Source organism: Nesoenas mayeri (assembly GCF_963082525.1).
Source record: "Nesoenas mayeri genome assembly, chromosome: 3".
In the NCBI taxonomy this organism is placed as follows: domain Eukaryota; kingdom Metazoa; phylum Chordata; class Aves; order Columbiformes; family Columbidae; genus Nesoenas; species Nesoenas mayeri.
The window spans coordinates 33149341-33167843 of record NC_137544.1 but is presented as its reverse complement, the minus strand read 5'-3'; the positions used below and the strand labels follow the sequence as shown (position 1 = coordinate 33167843).

Sequence of the window (18503 nt, the reverse complement as noted above, 5' to 3'; positions counted from 1 at the left end):
TAGTTCAGAAATGCTTAGGCTAAGCTTCTGTAGACTGAATTAGTGTGAGATTGGGCTGACACTGGTGAAAGGCCCTTTTTTTTTTTTTAAAGTGGTCTCTAAAGATCAATGAGAAAACCTTTAGTCCTGACACAAAGTCTGCTTGTGTCCCTGCTGAGCCAGTGAGAGGAGTTTTCCTCTGTCATCTCCAGGCTTTCTTTCATGCACCTAAGTTTGCGAGAAAGAAACAGTTTCTAGGTGGGCAAACTAATGCTTTGGCCAAGACATTTCATTTAATGAAAGAAAAATGTACATCAGGAATGGTAGCCCTGCAGCACTAGTGAACTCCTAGATGCCTTTGTGAGATGATTAATTTCTGTTGCTTTTCAAAAGGATCAAAAGATGGCACTCCAAGCCCACGCAAGATTTCTGGGACAAAAGTCAATTTACGTTGAGTTTAGGCAATCCTTAAGCCCACTGCAGAATGCAGCAGATGTGCTTAGGGACAGACGTTTCCCATGCAGAGCAGTGATATGATTTTGGAGCTTTTCAGGAGAACTTAATGCTAACCTTGGTCTTTCTCGTGTTAGTGTCATGGAGTTGTTATAGTTAATATTACTCTTCTGTTTACCCGCTGGAGGTACCATTGGACTGAAACCATTGCTTAGTTTTTCTTTGAGCTTTTGGTATTTTTATGTGCAGTGAAGGCATTTGGCTAAGGCAAGCATACACAGCTGCCCCGCAGAAGCCTGTTAAGTTCTGCGTCAGTAACTGGGAAATTCCTGGATCTCCATAGCATCTACCCACTAAATGTGCCTTGCTGGTTAGTTCTCTAGATGGCAGAAGAATATTATTTAGCCTTCAGCTGTTTCTGTGGACTAATGATTTATGTATTTTTCTTTTGTTTTGCTCTTGGCACCTTCCTGATAAAATCTGCTGCCTAATTGCTTTTGGAATTCTCTTTCCTCCAGCCTAATTATGATATATGATGCACTTATTACTTTATTCAAACAAATTACCCCTCCCCTGCTTCCTGAAAAATGCAAACTTTAGAAATACTTATATGCGTATGCAATGAGGACTGTTCACATTATCTTTTACTTAGACAAGGAAATAATTTTGAAGTTTTGCTGGAGTGATTTGGAGTAATTTGACATGACCTAGAACATATAGTTATGAAGGTATAGCTGCTTGCAATTAGGAACCACTAACTTGGCCTAATCCCATTTATTTTGTTGGGCGACCTGCAGTGACTGTGAGCCTCTTTTGCTTGTCTGCTTTTTATAGTGTATTTTAAATCTCTTTCTCTCAGAACGTGTAAATGAATTATCAGATGTTGAAACATCATGGCTAGACAGATGTGTCAGGTTTCAGTTGTGTGTTACACACACTTCTGTATAATCTATTTCAGACCTTCAAGAAATGAGGAATAGCACATTCGTAGGCAGAACCCCTCAAAAAGAGTTTTATTACAGTTTCCAAACTGCCTTGAGACCACTAAAACACAGCTAACTAAGTGCTTCAACAGTTATGAAAAAGGAGCCGAATAAAATCCCCAGCTGAAAGAACCATTTAGTTGATCCAAGGCAGGAATGACCTCTGAATTAGCTATCATCACACTCAGCGATGAAGTCATGGAGCTCCCTCCTGGCTCCTGCCCATGCGGAGGCACGGATCTTCACCGCGCTTCCCTGATCAAATTAACCCCGACTAGGTTAAAGCTGTGTGTGCTTACTGCAGTTGGAAAGGGTTCAGCAACAAAAGGCACATTATTGCGAGACGAGGCTCTCAGTTAGTCATGCAGATCTGTCATCGTTCTGGACAGCTTTCAAGTCTAGAGGTTTCAACCTGGTCCTGTGGGTGGGGGCTGGGGATAAGGGAACAAAGTGAAATCCATGGTTCGTCTTTTTTATGTTTCATGAATACACCCACGCCAATACTCTAATCCACGCGTATCATTTCCTTCTCCTTTCTCTCTTCCCCCCACCCCATCACTGCAGATTCATTCATGTTGTTGTGATCTGAAAGGGCAGAAATGAAGACAGCGCTGTGCTCGGCAGTCGCTGCTCTGTGTGCAGCCGCCCTCCTCTCCTCCATCGAGGCTGAAGGTAACCTTCCCCTCCCTGTCCCCTTGTCCCCCATGCCCTGCTGACAAGCAAACCTCCCAACCAGCCCTGGCCTACAGACTCTCTCCATTTTGAGTGTAACTACTTCACCTTCTCTTTCTCTCCTTCAGAGAAACACCTCTCCTTCCTTGCCCAGCTCCTTCTGTGCTCTGTTTCTCCCGGCTAGCCAGCCGGACCGTAGCTCCCTCTCTCTGTCTCTCTGGTGTGCTGTCCACACCGCCCCGCAGACAGGACGCGGGCCAGCTGGCACGGCTGCCCATGCCCAGCGCCTCGAGGAGCCCGCTGCCACTGCTGCCGCCGGTGGGCAGCTCGGCACGGCTGGGGCCTGTGGTGCTGCCCTGCTGACTGATGAAGAATGGCTAGGCTCTGTGCTATAGAGTCTCATTTAGTTATGTTGAGAGATGAAACGAAAAGTCCATCACCCAAAAAACCCACAGCTTTGAAATAAAATGCTCCAACAGAGTCTGGCTCTCTGCGCCTGTGTGTTTTGTTCAGGCTGGACCCCTCACCTCTGTCCCACCGGCCTGCCGGTGCACTGGCCTCCCCGGCTTGGTGGGGCGACCCCCTGCCAAGCTCTGGGGTGGCCGTACCCTCCCTTGGGGATACTGCAGCATCCATGGCGGGGCTGAACTGGGAGACATGGCTGAGGAGATGCTGCTGCTGCTGCTGCTGCTGCCATGACATGTGTCCTGGGCAGCACTGAAGGGTGGCTGGGCCTGGGCTGAGCCTTGCTGTGGTGGCCAGGGCCCCAAGGCTTTGGCATGCATGTGGTGCCATCACCCCCAAAAGGACTTTTCTTTTCCTCTTTGTCCTTGCAGGGCCCCAGCCCAGTCTCTCTAGAGGCTGAGGTCCTTGTCAGCCCATGGCAATGTCCTGCCTCCAGGTGCAGGGACGAAGACCTGGTGAAACCCGTCATGGCCACCACACTCGCCACAGCATGGCTCAAAATGGCCTAGCCCTGGCATGTTTGCCTCCCTGGTGGATTAACAGCAAGTGTGGGGGAAACTTTCCCTTTCACACTCTGTGTGAGCTGCACGGCTTTGTTTGTAGTAATAACATTTCTGCCAGCAGTGGCTGCCAGGGGAATTAGAGATGCTGAGTGTCCTGTGCTGAAATGACTTGATCTGACCTCTGGGACCTGACTTCCATTGTAGGGTGAACTGATCTGCTGGCTGTGAACTCCCCCAGGTTTACTGGGAAAAAACAGAAGCCAACATCTGATAACTCATTTTTTTCCTTTCCTTCTCTTTCTGCATTAAACTGAAACAAATTCTTTGGCTGTGGCCTGCTGCAGGCTCCTGTGCCTGGACTTGATCACCTTGGCTGATGGCTACTAAAAGCACAGCATGTCAGAGATGCCTCTGGGGTGTTTGACCCCCTAGTAGTGGTGCTTACTTGGGGCACACAGGTGCAAATTACATTGTTTTTCTGGGAAAAGATGACATATCTGCCAGTAGTGCAACATCTGGTCACCCTAGGAGAGAATCAGCTTGCTGCTTCCCTCTTGCACTGCGTTGTTGGCTGATGAACCAAAGAAGGTCATTTGAAGTCATTTCAGAGTTGCATTTGAAATGCAGGACAACCGTGCCAGAGAAAGCAGAGAAAATGTGTGGTTTTGATGGAGGAAGGGAGTGAATGTAGTGTGTCCTTCCCCATCTTAGGAGGGAGCTCTCTACGAGCTGGAGTAATGTTACTGTTGTCCTGAACCACTGATTACATGTATGGAGTAGGCTATTTCAAATTGTAAGCAAAGGTGTTTTATTTATCTATACTGTGGACTAAACCAGTCATAGCTTGTGTACTGTTAATGAAAGCTATAAAAATATATTTGGAGAAGCAGACAGTTATTTTATAACTAGTAAAACTAGAAGCATTGCCAGACAAGCTGACCAAGCTCATATAGATCTGATGTTGAAGGATGCGCCATTTTAGGCAAAAGAGTGGATAAAGCCTGACCTTGTGAATTGTAGAGCTCTTCTGGACATGATTTACATATTTCTGAGTGAAGAGTAATGTATTGAATAAAATACCTAGTTTATAAGAATCAGGTTTCTATGAGGAACTTTTCCTAGCTCCAGAGTTTCCAAGTAAGGGCAGAAAATTGTCTTGAATAGGAAATGCAGTGAGAAATAGCGGTGCTGAAAATGGAAGTTCAAAGCTGCGAGTACCTTAGGACTTGCTCTGGTGGAGCTTTCATAGAGCTTTTTGCAGTGTGTTTTTTGTTTGCACTATACTGGTTATGGTTCTGCACTGTTTTAATTCTGTGCTTCAATTTTGCATCACCTTGTAAATTGCATGTTGGATCTTATTTACTTTAGTTCTTCCATCCTGTCTGCTGCTTCATTTTTTTCTTTTTCTTTTTTTTTTTTTTTAATTTTGATTTATTTTACTTTTATTCCTCTGGCTTTTCCTGTGGTGTTCATGAGAGAAGTGGTTTGAATTTTCTTTCCCTTGATGGGCTGAAAAAGTGAGAGGAGGATAAGGGATAGGGCCATTTGATGTGGTAAAGATTGTTGATAGAGGGTCAGAAGATGGAGTGAAAGAAGAGGGAAGGAAAAGCTTAGTCTATTTTTCTGCCTTCCTTCAGCTTTAATTTTTCCATGTCCCCTGGGAGCAGATCTGGTGTTTATCTGGTACTGCTGTTCATAGGTTCCCAAGTCTTCCAGGGTGAAACTGGTTTTTCATCAGCATGACAGCTGCTCAGTGAGTCCTTTGTGAGAGCTGTGCTCTGGTGCTGTTGGCAAGGCAGTGATCTGCAGTAACGATGTTAGGGCTTTTCTACAGAGATACAGCAATGCAGGGGTTTCTAGTTGGACAGTCACTGTAGCAGTAGAGAGGGCAAACCCAACATATAGTCTAAATGCATTTCACTGGGAAGTTTCTTTATCCTGGACAAGGAAAAAAATCTGGTTTCATGCTCATTTTTACTTTTTTCTTTTGCAGTGAAACTCTTCTAGCTTTGTTTTGCAATCCTTCTGATGTCTCAACTTAAACTTCCTGTGTGTGATGCTATATTTTATGCTCTGTTTAAGTTGTTTCTTGCCGCCTTAGTCCAGCACTGCAATACTGCAGTACATTCCTTGTGCATCCTCATGTCAAGATTTCTTTCTGTCACAGCATTTTTTCCATCTGTGATCACAAAGAGCCAGTGGGAAATCTATGTCCTTTTGCTAGATAAGATTTTTTTTTTCATTATTTTAGTCATAGTTTAACTGAGTAGATTAGTATGTGAATAACCTGTTAGCTGTAATCTTAAGGTAATGCTATGATGTCATGGCTTGTGTAGTGTGTTGTGTTTCCTGATACAGGGGGATTTTTAAAGGCACAGGAAAGGAATGAAGAAAACGTTGGTTCTATGTGACCTCACTGGCCATGTGAAGGTGCTGACTTTTCAGTGTTTCAGGAACTGGTTCAGACCTAGAAAAGTACATTTTCTAGGCTGGATGCAGGGAAGGAGGGCGTCACTGAGCCAAGCATGGGACCTTTGTGTAGTGCAGTGCAGAAAAAGGTTTGTCAGGTGAAAAATCTGTCTCCAGGAAATGCAATAGAGTAAGTGACAAATAATTGCAGAACAGCAGTTACAGAAGATTAGAAAGTTTCTCATGTAATAAAACTTGTGTCAAGTACATTAATTTTAATTGACTGAATGGTTTAGAGTTGATCTGGGATAGCTGAAACTTTTAAAGTTAACCACCTTCTCAGCTTTGGAGCTGTTAGTGGGACCACTGTTTTATTACCTTTAGATGTCTGATTTCTATCTTTTAAGAAACTAGCTGTTGATTTCCAAGTTCCTAAAAAGAGAACAATGTAGACTGATGTGTGAAACCGAATTTTGTATATACCTGACAGTGGCTATATGTTTTTACTAATGCTAATTAGGAGATACATATGTATATATATGCACAAGCATGCATATAATCTGGCAAACATGCATGCATGCAGTGTGTGTATATGTATATATATTTGGTTATGTTTAGTTACATACACCTTTATATGTATAAGTATGTATATTTAAATAATTTTTTCCAAAATGCACTTATGATCTATATATCTTGTATTTTGAAGAAATTTCATATACATGTATAAAATACAAAAATGCAAACATATAGGTGGCAATATTTCTGTGTTGTGGTCAGCAATGGATATCAAACAAGGCTGAGAAGCTGCTCTTTACTACATTGCCAGGTGATAGGTCGTTCTTTCTCACATTCACACTGGCAACACTGACTTCAAAGGTGCTTCACTGGGGTTGTGATCTAGTTAGTTTTGTCAAACACGTGCCATATATGAAGAAAATAGTAAATGAGGAGTTTTGACCTCTTCCAGCCTCAGCAGGGCTCAGGAAGAGCAAGGCTGGGCTTTTTCTTCACCTTCCATGGCCTGTGTGTTATTTTAACACGGGTTAACATGTTATTTCACATACTAATTTTTGTCAATCTTTTCTAGTGATTGAATTACAGTTTTTATTTCACATAGGGATTGTGGATGGCAGCTACTTCCAGGTTATATCACTTTTAAGTCTGGTTCTAGATTTAAATTGTTTGATTTTCTGATTACATTTTATTTCCATCTTGTTAAGGTATTGTGAGCAGTCACAGTGTTTTATCTGTAAAAAGCTGTAGACTTTTGTATATTGGGTTTGTATTACCTGTTAAGTAATACAAGCTAGTATAAGACTTACATAGCATATGAAAGCTGCCTTGCTCTATATTTTTTGTTTCAGAAAATATGTTGTTATTTTACATATATATAACATAAGGAGTGGAAACTGATTAAGTATATTAGGGTTTTGGGGTTTTTTTGGCCTTATTTTTTTTTCCTTTTTTGTCTTTTGTGGTGCATAAGATAGGATATCTGATTGAGGAAGTTATCATACCGTAGTTCTAAAAGTGGTGGAAAATAACACAGTCTAAACATTATAATCATACAGCAAGCTGGTTTTTTTACTATGTTGGAAACCTATAGGGAGCCATACATTTCTATGTATCATCAGTGGAATCACTGTGTTAAGGCAATACTATAATACCATCACATGTTACGATCATGATTCTGTACCATGACAAGCCAGTGAGAGGTTTGGCGTGGATTTTGATGGACACAGGATCTGACGGATCAGCAATGCTGTACACTGTCAGCACATGTGCAACTTCACTTGTATAAGTAGCCTGAAATCAAGGCTGCTTTCTTGAGTTAAGTTGTGCTTACATGTAAGCCTTTGTAGAGCCGAGTTTTAAGGTTTGTGCCTGTCATGGGACAAACTCCCATCACAATCCAGTGCATTTTGTTCCTGGAAGTCTGATTTGACTCCATATTGAAGCTGTACTATATTTCCAGTGGTGAATTCCCTACTTGAAGAAGAATTTTAATAAGGTGGAGTTAACAGTTGCCGTGTTTGATTATCGCAATAAGGTTTTTATTATCTAAACATTTTGCTATACTTCAGATCAATTTACTGCTCTCGGTTGTATGACCATGGTTTGGTCTTCACCCCACAGCCAGTTTCACGTGGGTGAAATCTGATCCGTGTGAAGGTCTGTGGATGTTTTTGAGGTTGTCTTTGAGTATTGAAAGCTCACAGACCATCCATAAGATGTTTTGAAAACATTGGATCTAAACTGGCTTTTTTCACTCAGGCAAGATTCCCCTTTGGATTTCAAGGGAAGAAGCATAGAGCCTGAGTTTGATAAACCATTCACAGATTGGGAATGAATGAATTTAAAGTGCAGCAATGAATACTGGGGTTAGGTGTCAAGAATACTTTTATGATGAGAAAGGGAGTGAGACATTGGAGTAATTTCTATGAGAAGCTGGCAGTCTTGCCAAAAGTGGAGGTTTTAAGAATGGTCTGAGCAAACATGTTAGGAATAACATGGGGTGGCTGATCGTGTCTTGGCCATGGGATGGACGAGGGGCCTTTCTGAGGTCCCCTGCAATGCCATTGTTCTAAAAGGCTGTGAACACCTGTATGAATGGACACCTCACTTATGTATCCATATATTATATTGTTACCTGCCAAGACCCACATCTGAATTTTCATAAAGCGGATTAAAATCCTTTAAAATGTTAAAGACTCTTCCTCACAGTCAATTTTTTCAGTTTATCTGGAATCCGGTCATTTGGATATCAACAAGTTGGGCTGCTGCTGTCCTTCAGCAGTTAAAGCCTAAAGCCTCTGCTGCAACATGCCAATTTACTTGCAAGGTTGGTGGCGCTATTTTTTCCATGTACTGAATTTTTTTTAAAAGCATGCTCAGGTCAGTTGTCTCTGCCTTTGCATTAAATTTGTCCTGAGCCATTGCTACTGAAACAATATTTTATAATGATATTCTTATCATCTAAGTGTATTTGACTATTAACACATGTTGCATGATTGTGATACTAAGTAACTACCCTGCTGTCCCTAGCATTGTGATACTCATCAACTGAATGATGAATAAAGTATGCATGCAGGTTAATGGTCTAATCTCACTGCCTGTGTATGGACAATAGGAAAAATAACATTTACTTAGTACTAGTGTATCTATTGTATCAGTATTACAAAGCCATATTATCCTATGGTTGGAAATGACAGTAAATGAAAAGGAAAAAAATGCCTACACAATTGGTTGCCGTTTTTTTGAGCTCAACATTACTTATTGCAATTGGACAATGTCTTTTCATAAGTATATATTCTAGCATTTATTTCTTTATCTGCTCTTTAAATTATGTTGAAAACGAAAACAAAATCTGACATATATGGCGGTCTCCTGTGAAACAGAGAAGATCTGTTTATTAGAAATGACTGCAAAACAGTCTCACAAGTAGGTAAGGAAAGTATGGCTGAATCTAATCTTACTTTGTAGACCTATTTAAACAATAATATATAATACACCTACCATGCACTGACAGTGAGTCAGTAAAATACTGCATGAATAAGCATGACAGTTTTACAAAGAGAATATCATTATAAAATATTATGAAACCTCTTTATGTAATGAACCTTGTACATGGAGGCTTTTGTCCATTGTGGGAAGCTAAAAAAATAATAATCAAGATTTCATTTACATATGCATGATGCTGCAAAATAGCGTATGTAAACTATTTCCTTCTGTACTATTCAGTTACTTCTGTCATCAGCTCCTACAAGTTTTATTTGCAGTCATTTGTTCAGATCACTGGTGTCCTCTTTGCTGTTCTCTATAAATTCTGTAAAATAAATGTCCATAAATATACTTTGATGTTGTCTTTTCATAATTAACCATTGTGTTGTTTGGAACCATACTGGCATTTTATGTTAAAATGCCACTACTAGTATGGGTACACCTGCTGCAAAGGGAACATGAAAATGATAGTTTACACCTTTGAAATTTTACAGCAATCTGGTGTAAACGGGTAGAATCTTATTTTTGTGAACTTGTGCATCAGCTCAAATATTTCAACAAATTGCAACCATTACTAACCCCACTTATTATCCTCTTAGTTCCTGAATCCTTTGCAGCCATATGCAAAGTATGTCACTTCAGTGGCTTCTAGGAACAAAGGGGTGGAGCTTTCCATATTTTGAAATAAAATGATACATCAGTATATCACTATTACTGATATACATTTTACATGGATATTCATATCTGGACCCTAACAGAAATCATTTTACTAAACATTAAATGCCCAATCTTTTCCCGTATTTTTAAAAATATTTTTTCTCTGCCAAGTTTCTAGATTCAGTGAAATTGATGAGAAATACAACTATGCAGAGACTATATTAAAAAGCTGATCAATTATTTGATGTCTAATTAAGAAGAATTCTGTCTTCTCAATGTCCTAAATGATCTCATGATATTGTAAGCAGGTTGTGATTTGGCATGCTTGTACGGATTGCACCCAGCATGTAAAAAAAATTCCTTTAATTGTTATGTGAAATGTTTGCATATGTGGTGATTATCTGTGAACTCATTGTACATGTATTCAAATGTGTTTTCTATTGTGCTTGATTTTGCTGGCCATTCTTGAATGTCTTGGCAACTCAAGAAACATATGTTCTGTGCTGTCCTCTGTAATGTGTATACTCTTTGATGTTTCGTCATATTTTGTCAGCTTTTATTTAATTATTTTTCCAACAACATATCTTTATATTTGTTGGAAACAAATTTATGCAAAGACAATTTTAGTAAGCTTTGCTCGACTTTATTTTATTTATTCATTTGCCAAATCTTGTTCAAACTTTTAAACATCCACCTGGTATAAATCTTTTGCAGTAAATCCACCGTCAGACTTGAATTTTACAATTATAGATGAACATAATGTTAAAATGTCATGGAAAAGGCCACCAGATGCAATAGTGGGTTACAGGATAACTGTGGTTCCAACACATGGTGAGTTCTGTAAAATTTTGTTGTGTCATTACATTTTTTAAAAACTTGGGTTTATTTTCCCTCATATCTAACTTAGATCTGAAAGTAGCTATTAACATCTTTCTGAAGTTTGTGATCAAGACTGGGTAGCAGCAAAGGGCATAGAGGAAAAAACAGTGATTATTCCAAGTTAGAATTTTTCTTAACATATTGTTTACCCTTTGGGTACTGCAAGTAATAAGTTTTTCATGCCCTTCCTTTGCAAGCAGCAAAAAAGGAGGTAGAATCACCACTCTGCTCCTCTTCTATGCTTTTACCTTAAAGTTAGAGAATTGTACTTCTTTCAAGTACTTTGCCCAGGGGAAATATTGCATGTGTCAGGTAATGATGCAGTCAAGTCCTATTGCTGCCTGATAATGGGTGTGTAAGATACCTATTATTCTATTTCACTTTGAAAAATAATCAGTGAAAAGTGACATTGAATAAGAACTGGACCATGATTTGTTAGATGACAATACATTTTGTATATGCATTTTAAGTTTCAGATTTCTTGGAATTCATTAAACAATTTAGTAATTTTGTTCACTATGGAAAACACATTAGTTTGAAGTTTGGTGTTTCAAAATCCTACTTCAGGAAAAATAAGGAAGTGTATAATTCTAAAATTATAGTTGCATTTTAGATTATTCTGGTTTTGTTCTGTTTATTTATTTGTCTATTTATTTATTCATTATTTATTTATTTATTTTTAAATTTTAAATTATCAACTTGTCATTGATATTACCAGATTTAAAGGCCACATTAATTATTTTGTATATTTATTGCAGATGGACCTACTAAAGAATTTACTCTTTCACCTAGCACTACCCAGACTGTCCTATCAGATCTTACACCTGATGTAGAGTATGTTGTATCAATAGCTTCATATGATGAAAAAGAGGAGAGTCTACCTGTTTTTGGGCAGCTGACAAGTAAGTACCTGTAACAGAATTAGAAAACCAACTAAGATAACTGAGTTGTCATTCACAAAATTTGGCTTTATTCCAGTTCCTCAACAAAATTGCCATATACCTAAACTGTGATCAGATGTATTAATGTCTGTCTGAACAACCTTTTTCCCTTAAGCATCATCCCTAGTAGTAGCACAGTTAATTTGTAAGAGATAGAGGAGACTAACAGGTATGTATCATGTCTGACAACCCCTATAGAATTTGTTGCAGGAGACCACTGATTCTTTTGAGTTAAATGTACTTCTTATGAACTGTATCTGCTGAAGTCAAGGGGAAGATTCTCATTGACCTCAGTAACAAATGAATCCAACTGGCTTCCTGTGTGTGTGAAAAAAAAGAAACAACTACCTACCTTAATCAAACAAGAAATTGTAAACACATTATATCTAGATGTATAATAAAATATGGAATTTAAAATTTATTATTTAATATTTAGTAATTAAATAAAGCATAAAATAAATTCAGTTAAATAAAAACGTTGCACACAGCAGACTATCTTCTATGAGAAATTTTATCGTATGTCTCAGGTTTCCCAAAGAACTACAGGAAAATTACTTATGATGAGATCCCATATGTGTTAGAGCAGGATAATATTGGTATTTCATCTAGGGATGTCGTAGCTAATTTTCAGGAAGTTACTGTACAAGACACACAAATACAGAGGATTCTTAATTATTTGCATTTTCTATATTTTGTGTTGCCCTGAATGCTATGTTGTCAAATCTGGAAGTACAGGTGATGTATTTATAACTTACATTTATATTTTCAAATTCTGAGGCTTGTCAGATTTGTGTCTCTAATTCTCTACATGCTTTTCTTTGATGTTAAAAAATTTAACCCAATTCTCTTTATGTTATGTTTTGTGCAGTTCAAACAGGTGGTCCAGGAATACCAGAGGAAAAGAAGGTTGAGGCTCAATTACAAAGTAAGGTGTTTTGTCTTTCAAGCTATCTGACATTTTAGAGTTAAGTGATGTTTAGCTCTGGGGCCCCATAAACTGTGTTCCTATGTTACCTAGCAATAAAGTTAACTTGTAAAATTGTCCAGAGTTAAGAAAACTTGGGAAGGGACTGGGATGGAAGCAATTTATAGCCGCACTGGAAGAATAAGTTGGTACTTAAACCAGGAATTTCATGCAACTAATGTGAGCAAGTCCATGGTTGTCTTAGTACTATTGGCAAAAGACTTTGTGCTGTGGATAAAAGGTATTGCAGAAGAACCTGTGTGGCTAATATAGGGAGATAAAGATGCGAAGCAGAAATGATAACAAAATGAAATGTTAGCACAACATCGAATTGTTGTAAAAAGTTTTGTATGTGAGTTTTCATCTGCTATGGCATAACAGATCTTGTGGAAAAGTGTGAGAGGCGTCTGAAAGCTGAGTATCCAGGTGACCATTCACTTTTGGTAATGGCAGCTAGAAGGCTCATGTGGGTATTCACTTATGTGAACAATAGTTTCCCAAGCAAAATATTCCAGATCACAATATCAATGTATTAAATATCTGATTGTTTTGGCTTTGCCTACTAAGTTTCTGTCAGATACTCCTCACTGATTTGTTAGAGTGCAATTGCTCATTTGCTAACAGATTTTTTTTTGTGTGTGTATGTGTTCCAGGATGCTCCATAAGTGCAATGACAGATTTAGTTTTCCTGGTAGATGGTTCATGGAGTGTAGGGAGAAATAACTTTGGATATATTCTGGACTTCATGGTTGCTCTTGTATCAGCTTTTGATATCGGGGAAGACAAGACGAGAGTTGGAGTTGTTCAGTACAGTTCAGATACAAGAACAGAATTCAATTTAAATCAGTATTTCAGAAGAAGTGATCTTATTGATGCAATTAAAAGGATACCTTACAAAGGTGGCAACACAATGACAGGTACAGATTTCCCACATATGTGTTTATACAGCATTTCATTTTAAAATTAAAATTTACTTTAAATCCTAGTTCATTCAAGCCTAATAAAATAACTTGTGGTATTGTTTTTAGGTGAGGCTATTGATTACCTGGTTCAAAACACCTTCACTGAGTCTGCTGGAGCAAGAAAAGGCTTTCCCAAAGTAGCAATTGTCATTACGGATGGAAAAGCTCAAGATGAAGTTGAAATTCCTGCAAGAGAGCTTCGCAACATAGGAGTTGAAGTTTTTTCTTTGGGTATGTTGAATTTTCCTGGTGACTGAGAGAATAATGTCTCTAAAGAAGTTATATGTTTTACAGATTCTGTGTTTCATGAATTTTGCTATTCCACTATGTTCATGTGCATGCCTTGAAATGCTTCATTTGCTCCTTCAGAGCAGAACATGTCAGTTGTGTTAATTTGATAGTAATTCTGTAGCTGCTGCATGAAGATTAAAGTGACTGACAAGTGTTGTCTCAACCTTGGCCTTATTGAAGCTACCACATCATTTTCTCAGGCTGAAATGGAGCATGTGATCTCATTGCATTAATCTTATTTTATAGCTGGATTATTGATGATGACAGAAGACAGAACTAACTTAAACTCATCTATACCCCAGTATGTTCTGATACTTCATGAATACATTCACAAGTGTCTGTATTTTGTGGCCACTTAACACAGTCATGTCTATTGCAACTTCTAGGAATCAAAGCAGCAGACGCAAAGGAACTCAAGCTAATTGCATCTCAGCCTTCACTAAAGCATGTGTTCAATGTGGCTAATTTTGATGGAATTGTGGATATACAGAATGAAATTATCTTGCAAGTGTGCTCTGGTGTTGATGAACAACTAGGTGAACTGGTTAGTGGAGAAGAAGGTGAGATATTTTATATAAATATATCTATTGTCTTCTTTTTATTCTAATGTGTATTTAAGGGCCTATCCCTACTTTCTTTGTTTCTGGAGCTTGATCCGTTGCTTCATCTAGCAAGTGTGGAAAGCTGGTCTCATCTTTCTCCATGTAAATGCAGGAGAGCAGAACACGTGATGCAGTAGGTTTGGAGTATCTCCATTATTCCACAGTTTCAAGGGTCACACAATGATGTGCAATTATCAGAGCCTCATACAGTTAAATCTGGACACAGGCATCACTTCTATGGAAAATGTACCGAAGGGAAAAATCCTGCTTAGGGAATGGGAAGAATAAGTAATAGGTTAAGAACCAAGGGAAGAAAACACACTGGAAAATACTGAGAAAACATGGATGTTAAGCTGTGCCATTGGAGCTTTCTGGCTCTGTAAGATTCTAAGTAACTAGTTATTCTCTGACCAGAATGGCAGCAGAGATGGCTCCACTGCCCCAGTGCTTTGATCAGGTCTGCATTTGTTCACAGTCTCTACTGTGTTTCAGTGGATCTTTCACTTTTGGTTGAAACAGTATTAAAGCAAGGCAGCATTTCTCCTGGAACTACACTCAGGGGACCACAAATGCATTGTTCATCTTTCTGTCCTCTCACTGAAACCCCATTTAGACTGTCTTGTAATTCACCTGTGGTTATTTGTGCTAAAAAAGTGGGGTTTTATTAAAGATTAAGCAAAGATGACTGAATTTATTACAGAAATAAAATTGTGCAATATAATATGTATAATTGTAATTAATAATTTGGGTTTGCTTTTGATTTTTTTTTCAGTGGTGGAGCCTCCTTCGAATCTGGTGGCCACCCAGATCTCCTCAAAATCTATCAGGATCACCTGGGATCCATCCACAAGCCAAATAACTGGCTATCGGCTGCAGTTCATTCCAATGATAGCTGGTGGAAAACAACATGTACTGAGTGTGGGTCCTCAGACTACCGCTCTGAATGTTAAAGATCTCTCTCCAGACACAGAATATCAAATTAATGTTTATGCAATGAAAGGATTGACCCCAAGTGAGCCAATAACAATAATGGAAAAAACACAACAAGTAAAAGTTCAAGTGGGTGAGTTAGGAGCTACTATGTTATTTTTACCTGGTAGCTTTTTGTTGTTGAAATCTCCGATGCTTGTTTTAATGTCATACCTTCATTATTTATGAGAAAGACCTTTACTTAAAATGGTTTCTTTCCTTTATGAGCAACTAGATACAATACATGAACTACAGATGAAATTATAGTGCTGTGGCTACTGAATATCTGTTTATAGTGGCAATTCTTTTTCCTTACAGAATGCTCACGTGGTGTCGATGTAAAAGCTGATGTTGTGTTTTTAGTGGATGGTTCCTACAGCATTGGTATCGCCAATTTTGTTAAAGTAAGAGCCTTTTTGGAAGTTTTAGTTAAAAGCTTTGAGATATCGCCTCGAAAAGTACAGATAAGTCTTGTCCAGTACAGCAGAGATCCCCATATGGAGTTTTCTTTGAACAGATACAACAGAGTGGAAGACATAATTCACGCTATTAACACCTTCCCCTACAGAGGTGGATCTACCAACACAGGCAAAGCGATGACATATGTAAGGGAGAAAGTATTTGTTACCAGCAAAGGATCAAGACCAAATGTGCCGAGAGTCATGATTCTTATCACTGATGGAAAGTCGTCAGATGCTTTTAAAGAACCTGCAATAAAGCTGAGGGAGGCAGATGTAGAAATATTTGCAGTTGGTGTGAAGGATGCAGTGCGTACAGAGTTAGAAGCCATTGCAACTCCTCCTGCTGAAACTCATGTTTATACAGTGGAAGATTTTGACGCTTTTCAAAGAATATCATTTGAACTTACGCAGTCTGTCTGCTTACGGATTGAGCAGGAACTGGCAGCTATAAGGAAAAAATGTAAGTAACTATTATTACTTAGAGAAATGTAGAAGATGCAATGAAAAAAGGTCTGAACCAATGTTTTGTACCTATAGTCACCTAAAGAACTGATATTGATGAAATTGTCCGTATGCAAATTGTAATTTTAATAACTGGGGATTCAGTTCTTGTTTTCAAACATATTAAAAGCAATGGGGGAATCTAATGGAGAAACTGAGGTGAAAAAAAGTATTGCAGAAATATTTTTTTTGCCTCCTCTCCTATGTACCTAGAAAGCTATTGAAGTGTATGTCTATCTGGAATGACCTTCGTGTATGTGCTCTGCTTTTACACTCAATATCTTGAGTAAAACCATTACTTACAAGGGCCATTCTTCTTTAGCTGTCCAAAATCAGATAGCTAGTCTAAACTTGTCTTTTAGAGTTTCTAAGGTAATGGAGCAATGTCGACATCTCCAGGGGGTGATTCAATTAATTTTTAGGGTAGAATAAATAACTCTCTGAAATGGGCTTAGATAAGACGATTTGAGACAACAGATGCTAGGTGATATTAATCTCAATCTAGCTGTACAGACTGAAATGATGTAGCACATGAAAGTCTTCAATACATTCAAATTTTTCAAGCTTGGAAAATGTTTAATATTTAAAAGATTTCTAAATGACCGACTTCTGGTCACCTAAAGTTACTTATAATTAGTGGCACCCTCAGTGTCCCTACCTATGTTTAGTAGAACACTAACATTGAATAGTCCCCAGCATTGAAAACCCCACTGTCTTTAAAAATAAGCCTTTTGTTTCAGGATAGCTTTGAGGAACAAACCAGCAAAGCAGCCTTTGTTTTAGAGGGCTCAAGCAGTCTTAACATCCCCACTGTTAGACTCACTAGGCCAACCAAAACAAGCCCAGGATGTCAGGTTCGTGTTTGTGCCTCATGTCAAGTTCCTTGTTTCCCCTTTGACTTCATTCCTGAAAAAATACTGGGATTTATTTTGTCCTATTTCTATATCTAGATCTGAAAAAAAAACCTACAAGAATTCTTAGTTCCCATTGAAGGCATAATGTTATTGCTGTTCATGGGACATATGAAGGAGGGAAGCCAACGTATCATCAGATTCTAACTTGAGTTTTTATAAGTGCATTTTTTTAGATGAACTGTTCTCATTTGATCTAGAAATCACTGAGTTGTTGCTTCTACTCATTGTCATATGATTTGGGGCAACCTAGATATCTTCATGAAATTGGACAGCTATAAGCAAGTATAGAAAACAAATACTGTTGCATGTGCAACAAAAGATCTATTCAACTAGAATAAATCAGATTATTGATGAACGTTTTAAATTTATTTTAGAGATTTCGTGCTAAAAATGTTCTAGAAAGTATGCCTCATCTATTCATTTTTATTTCCATACAGCTTATGTGCCTGCAAAGAATATGGTCTTTTCTAACATAACATCTGACAGTTTCAACGTGAGCTGGTCTCCAGCTGGATCTGAGGTTTTGTCCTATCTTATTAAATATAAAGTAGCGATTGGTGGAGAGGAATTCATTGTTTCAGTACCAGCTTCAAGTACTAGCTCAGTTCTCACCAACTTGCTACCTGAAACTACTTACGCAGTCAGTGTGATTTCTGAATATGAAGATGGTGACGGCCCTCCCTTGGATGGAGAGGAAACCACCTTAGAAGGTAGGCTTCCCATTATTCTGAGACACAAAAAAATCATATGTTCAAATAAGAACTTGCTTTGAGAGAATGGATATATGCAGAACAGCCAGCTAAGGCTGAGAGCCTGTATTGGTATGCAGGATCAGAATAAACATTATTGTGTCTCAGTGCATTTAGTAAAGATATACAATTCCAATACTAGGCCAATGTTAGACTGTTAAGATTGAATTTTATTTTTCCTGAAAGTTGAATGGTTGCTCTGTTTCTCTTCAATGGCCTATTTTTGAATGAAATTATGTGTTGTCAAGAATTCATTGCCTTGCATTAATCTTGATATACACTTCAGCTGGACTAGACGGTCATTGTAGGTCCCTTCCAAATTAACTATTCTATTGTATTTAATAATTCTATTGTATTTAATAATTATGACTCATAATTATGTTGACTCTAATATATTTAAAGTCAAGAATGTACCCATGTAATTTGCTGTGTCTACATCTAACTCACATTAACAGAAGTTCTGTTCTATATACAGAATATACAGACTTATATACAGACTTAAAGGCTGCTGAGTTTTTGATCAGCTGCTTCTCATCAGAATGTTATGTATTTGATCCAATAACTCTTACTGATTCAAAACCTGTGTTGATGTCAATGTGAGTTTATGTGATCGATTGTTGAAAATTCAAGCAGACTAGCTGTACTTTT

At 38.3% G+C, this 18503-nt stretch overlaps 1 protein-coding gene across 1 annotated transcript in view; it reads left to right on the top strand.

The window, feature by feature from the left end:
• Positions 1-2014: 2014 nt before the first annotated feature.
• The window catches only part of COL12A1 (collagen type XII alpha 1 chain), a gene marked incomplete at both ends in the record, with an annotated part of 99033 nt that continues 82544 nt past the window's right edge, over positions 2015-18503 (top strand). The window contains 10 exons of the mRNA XM_080342004.1: positions 2015-2087; positions 10337-10453; positions 11260-11403; positions 12311-12367; positions 13060-13323; positions 13435-13599; positions 14046-14219; positions 15034-15324; positions 15549-16151; positions 17544-17816. Coding sequence (XP_080198130.1) covers positions 2015-2087; positions 10337-10453; positions 11260-11403; positions 12311-12367; positions 13060-13323; positions 13435-13599; positions 14046-14219; positions 15034-15324; positions 15549-16151; positions 17544-17816 — 2161 coding nt within the window. The remainder of the gene's footprint in view (positions 2088-10336; positions 10454-11259; positions 11404-12310; positions 12368-13059; positions 13324-13434; positions 13600-14045; positions 14220-15033; positions 15325-15548; positions 16152-17543; positions 17817-18503) is intronic.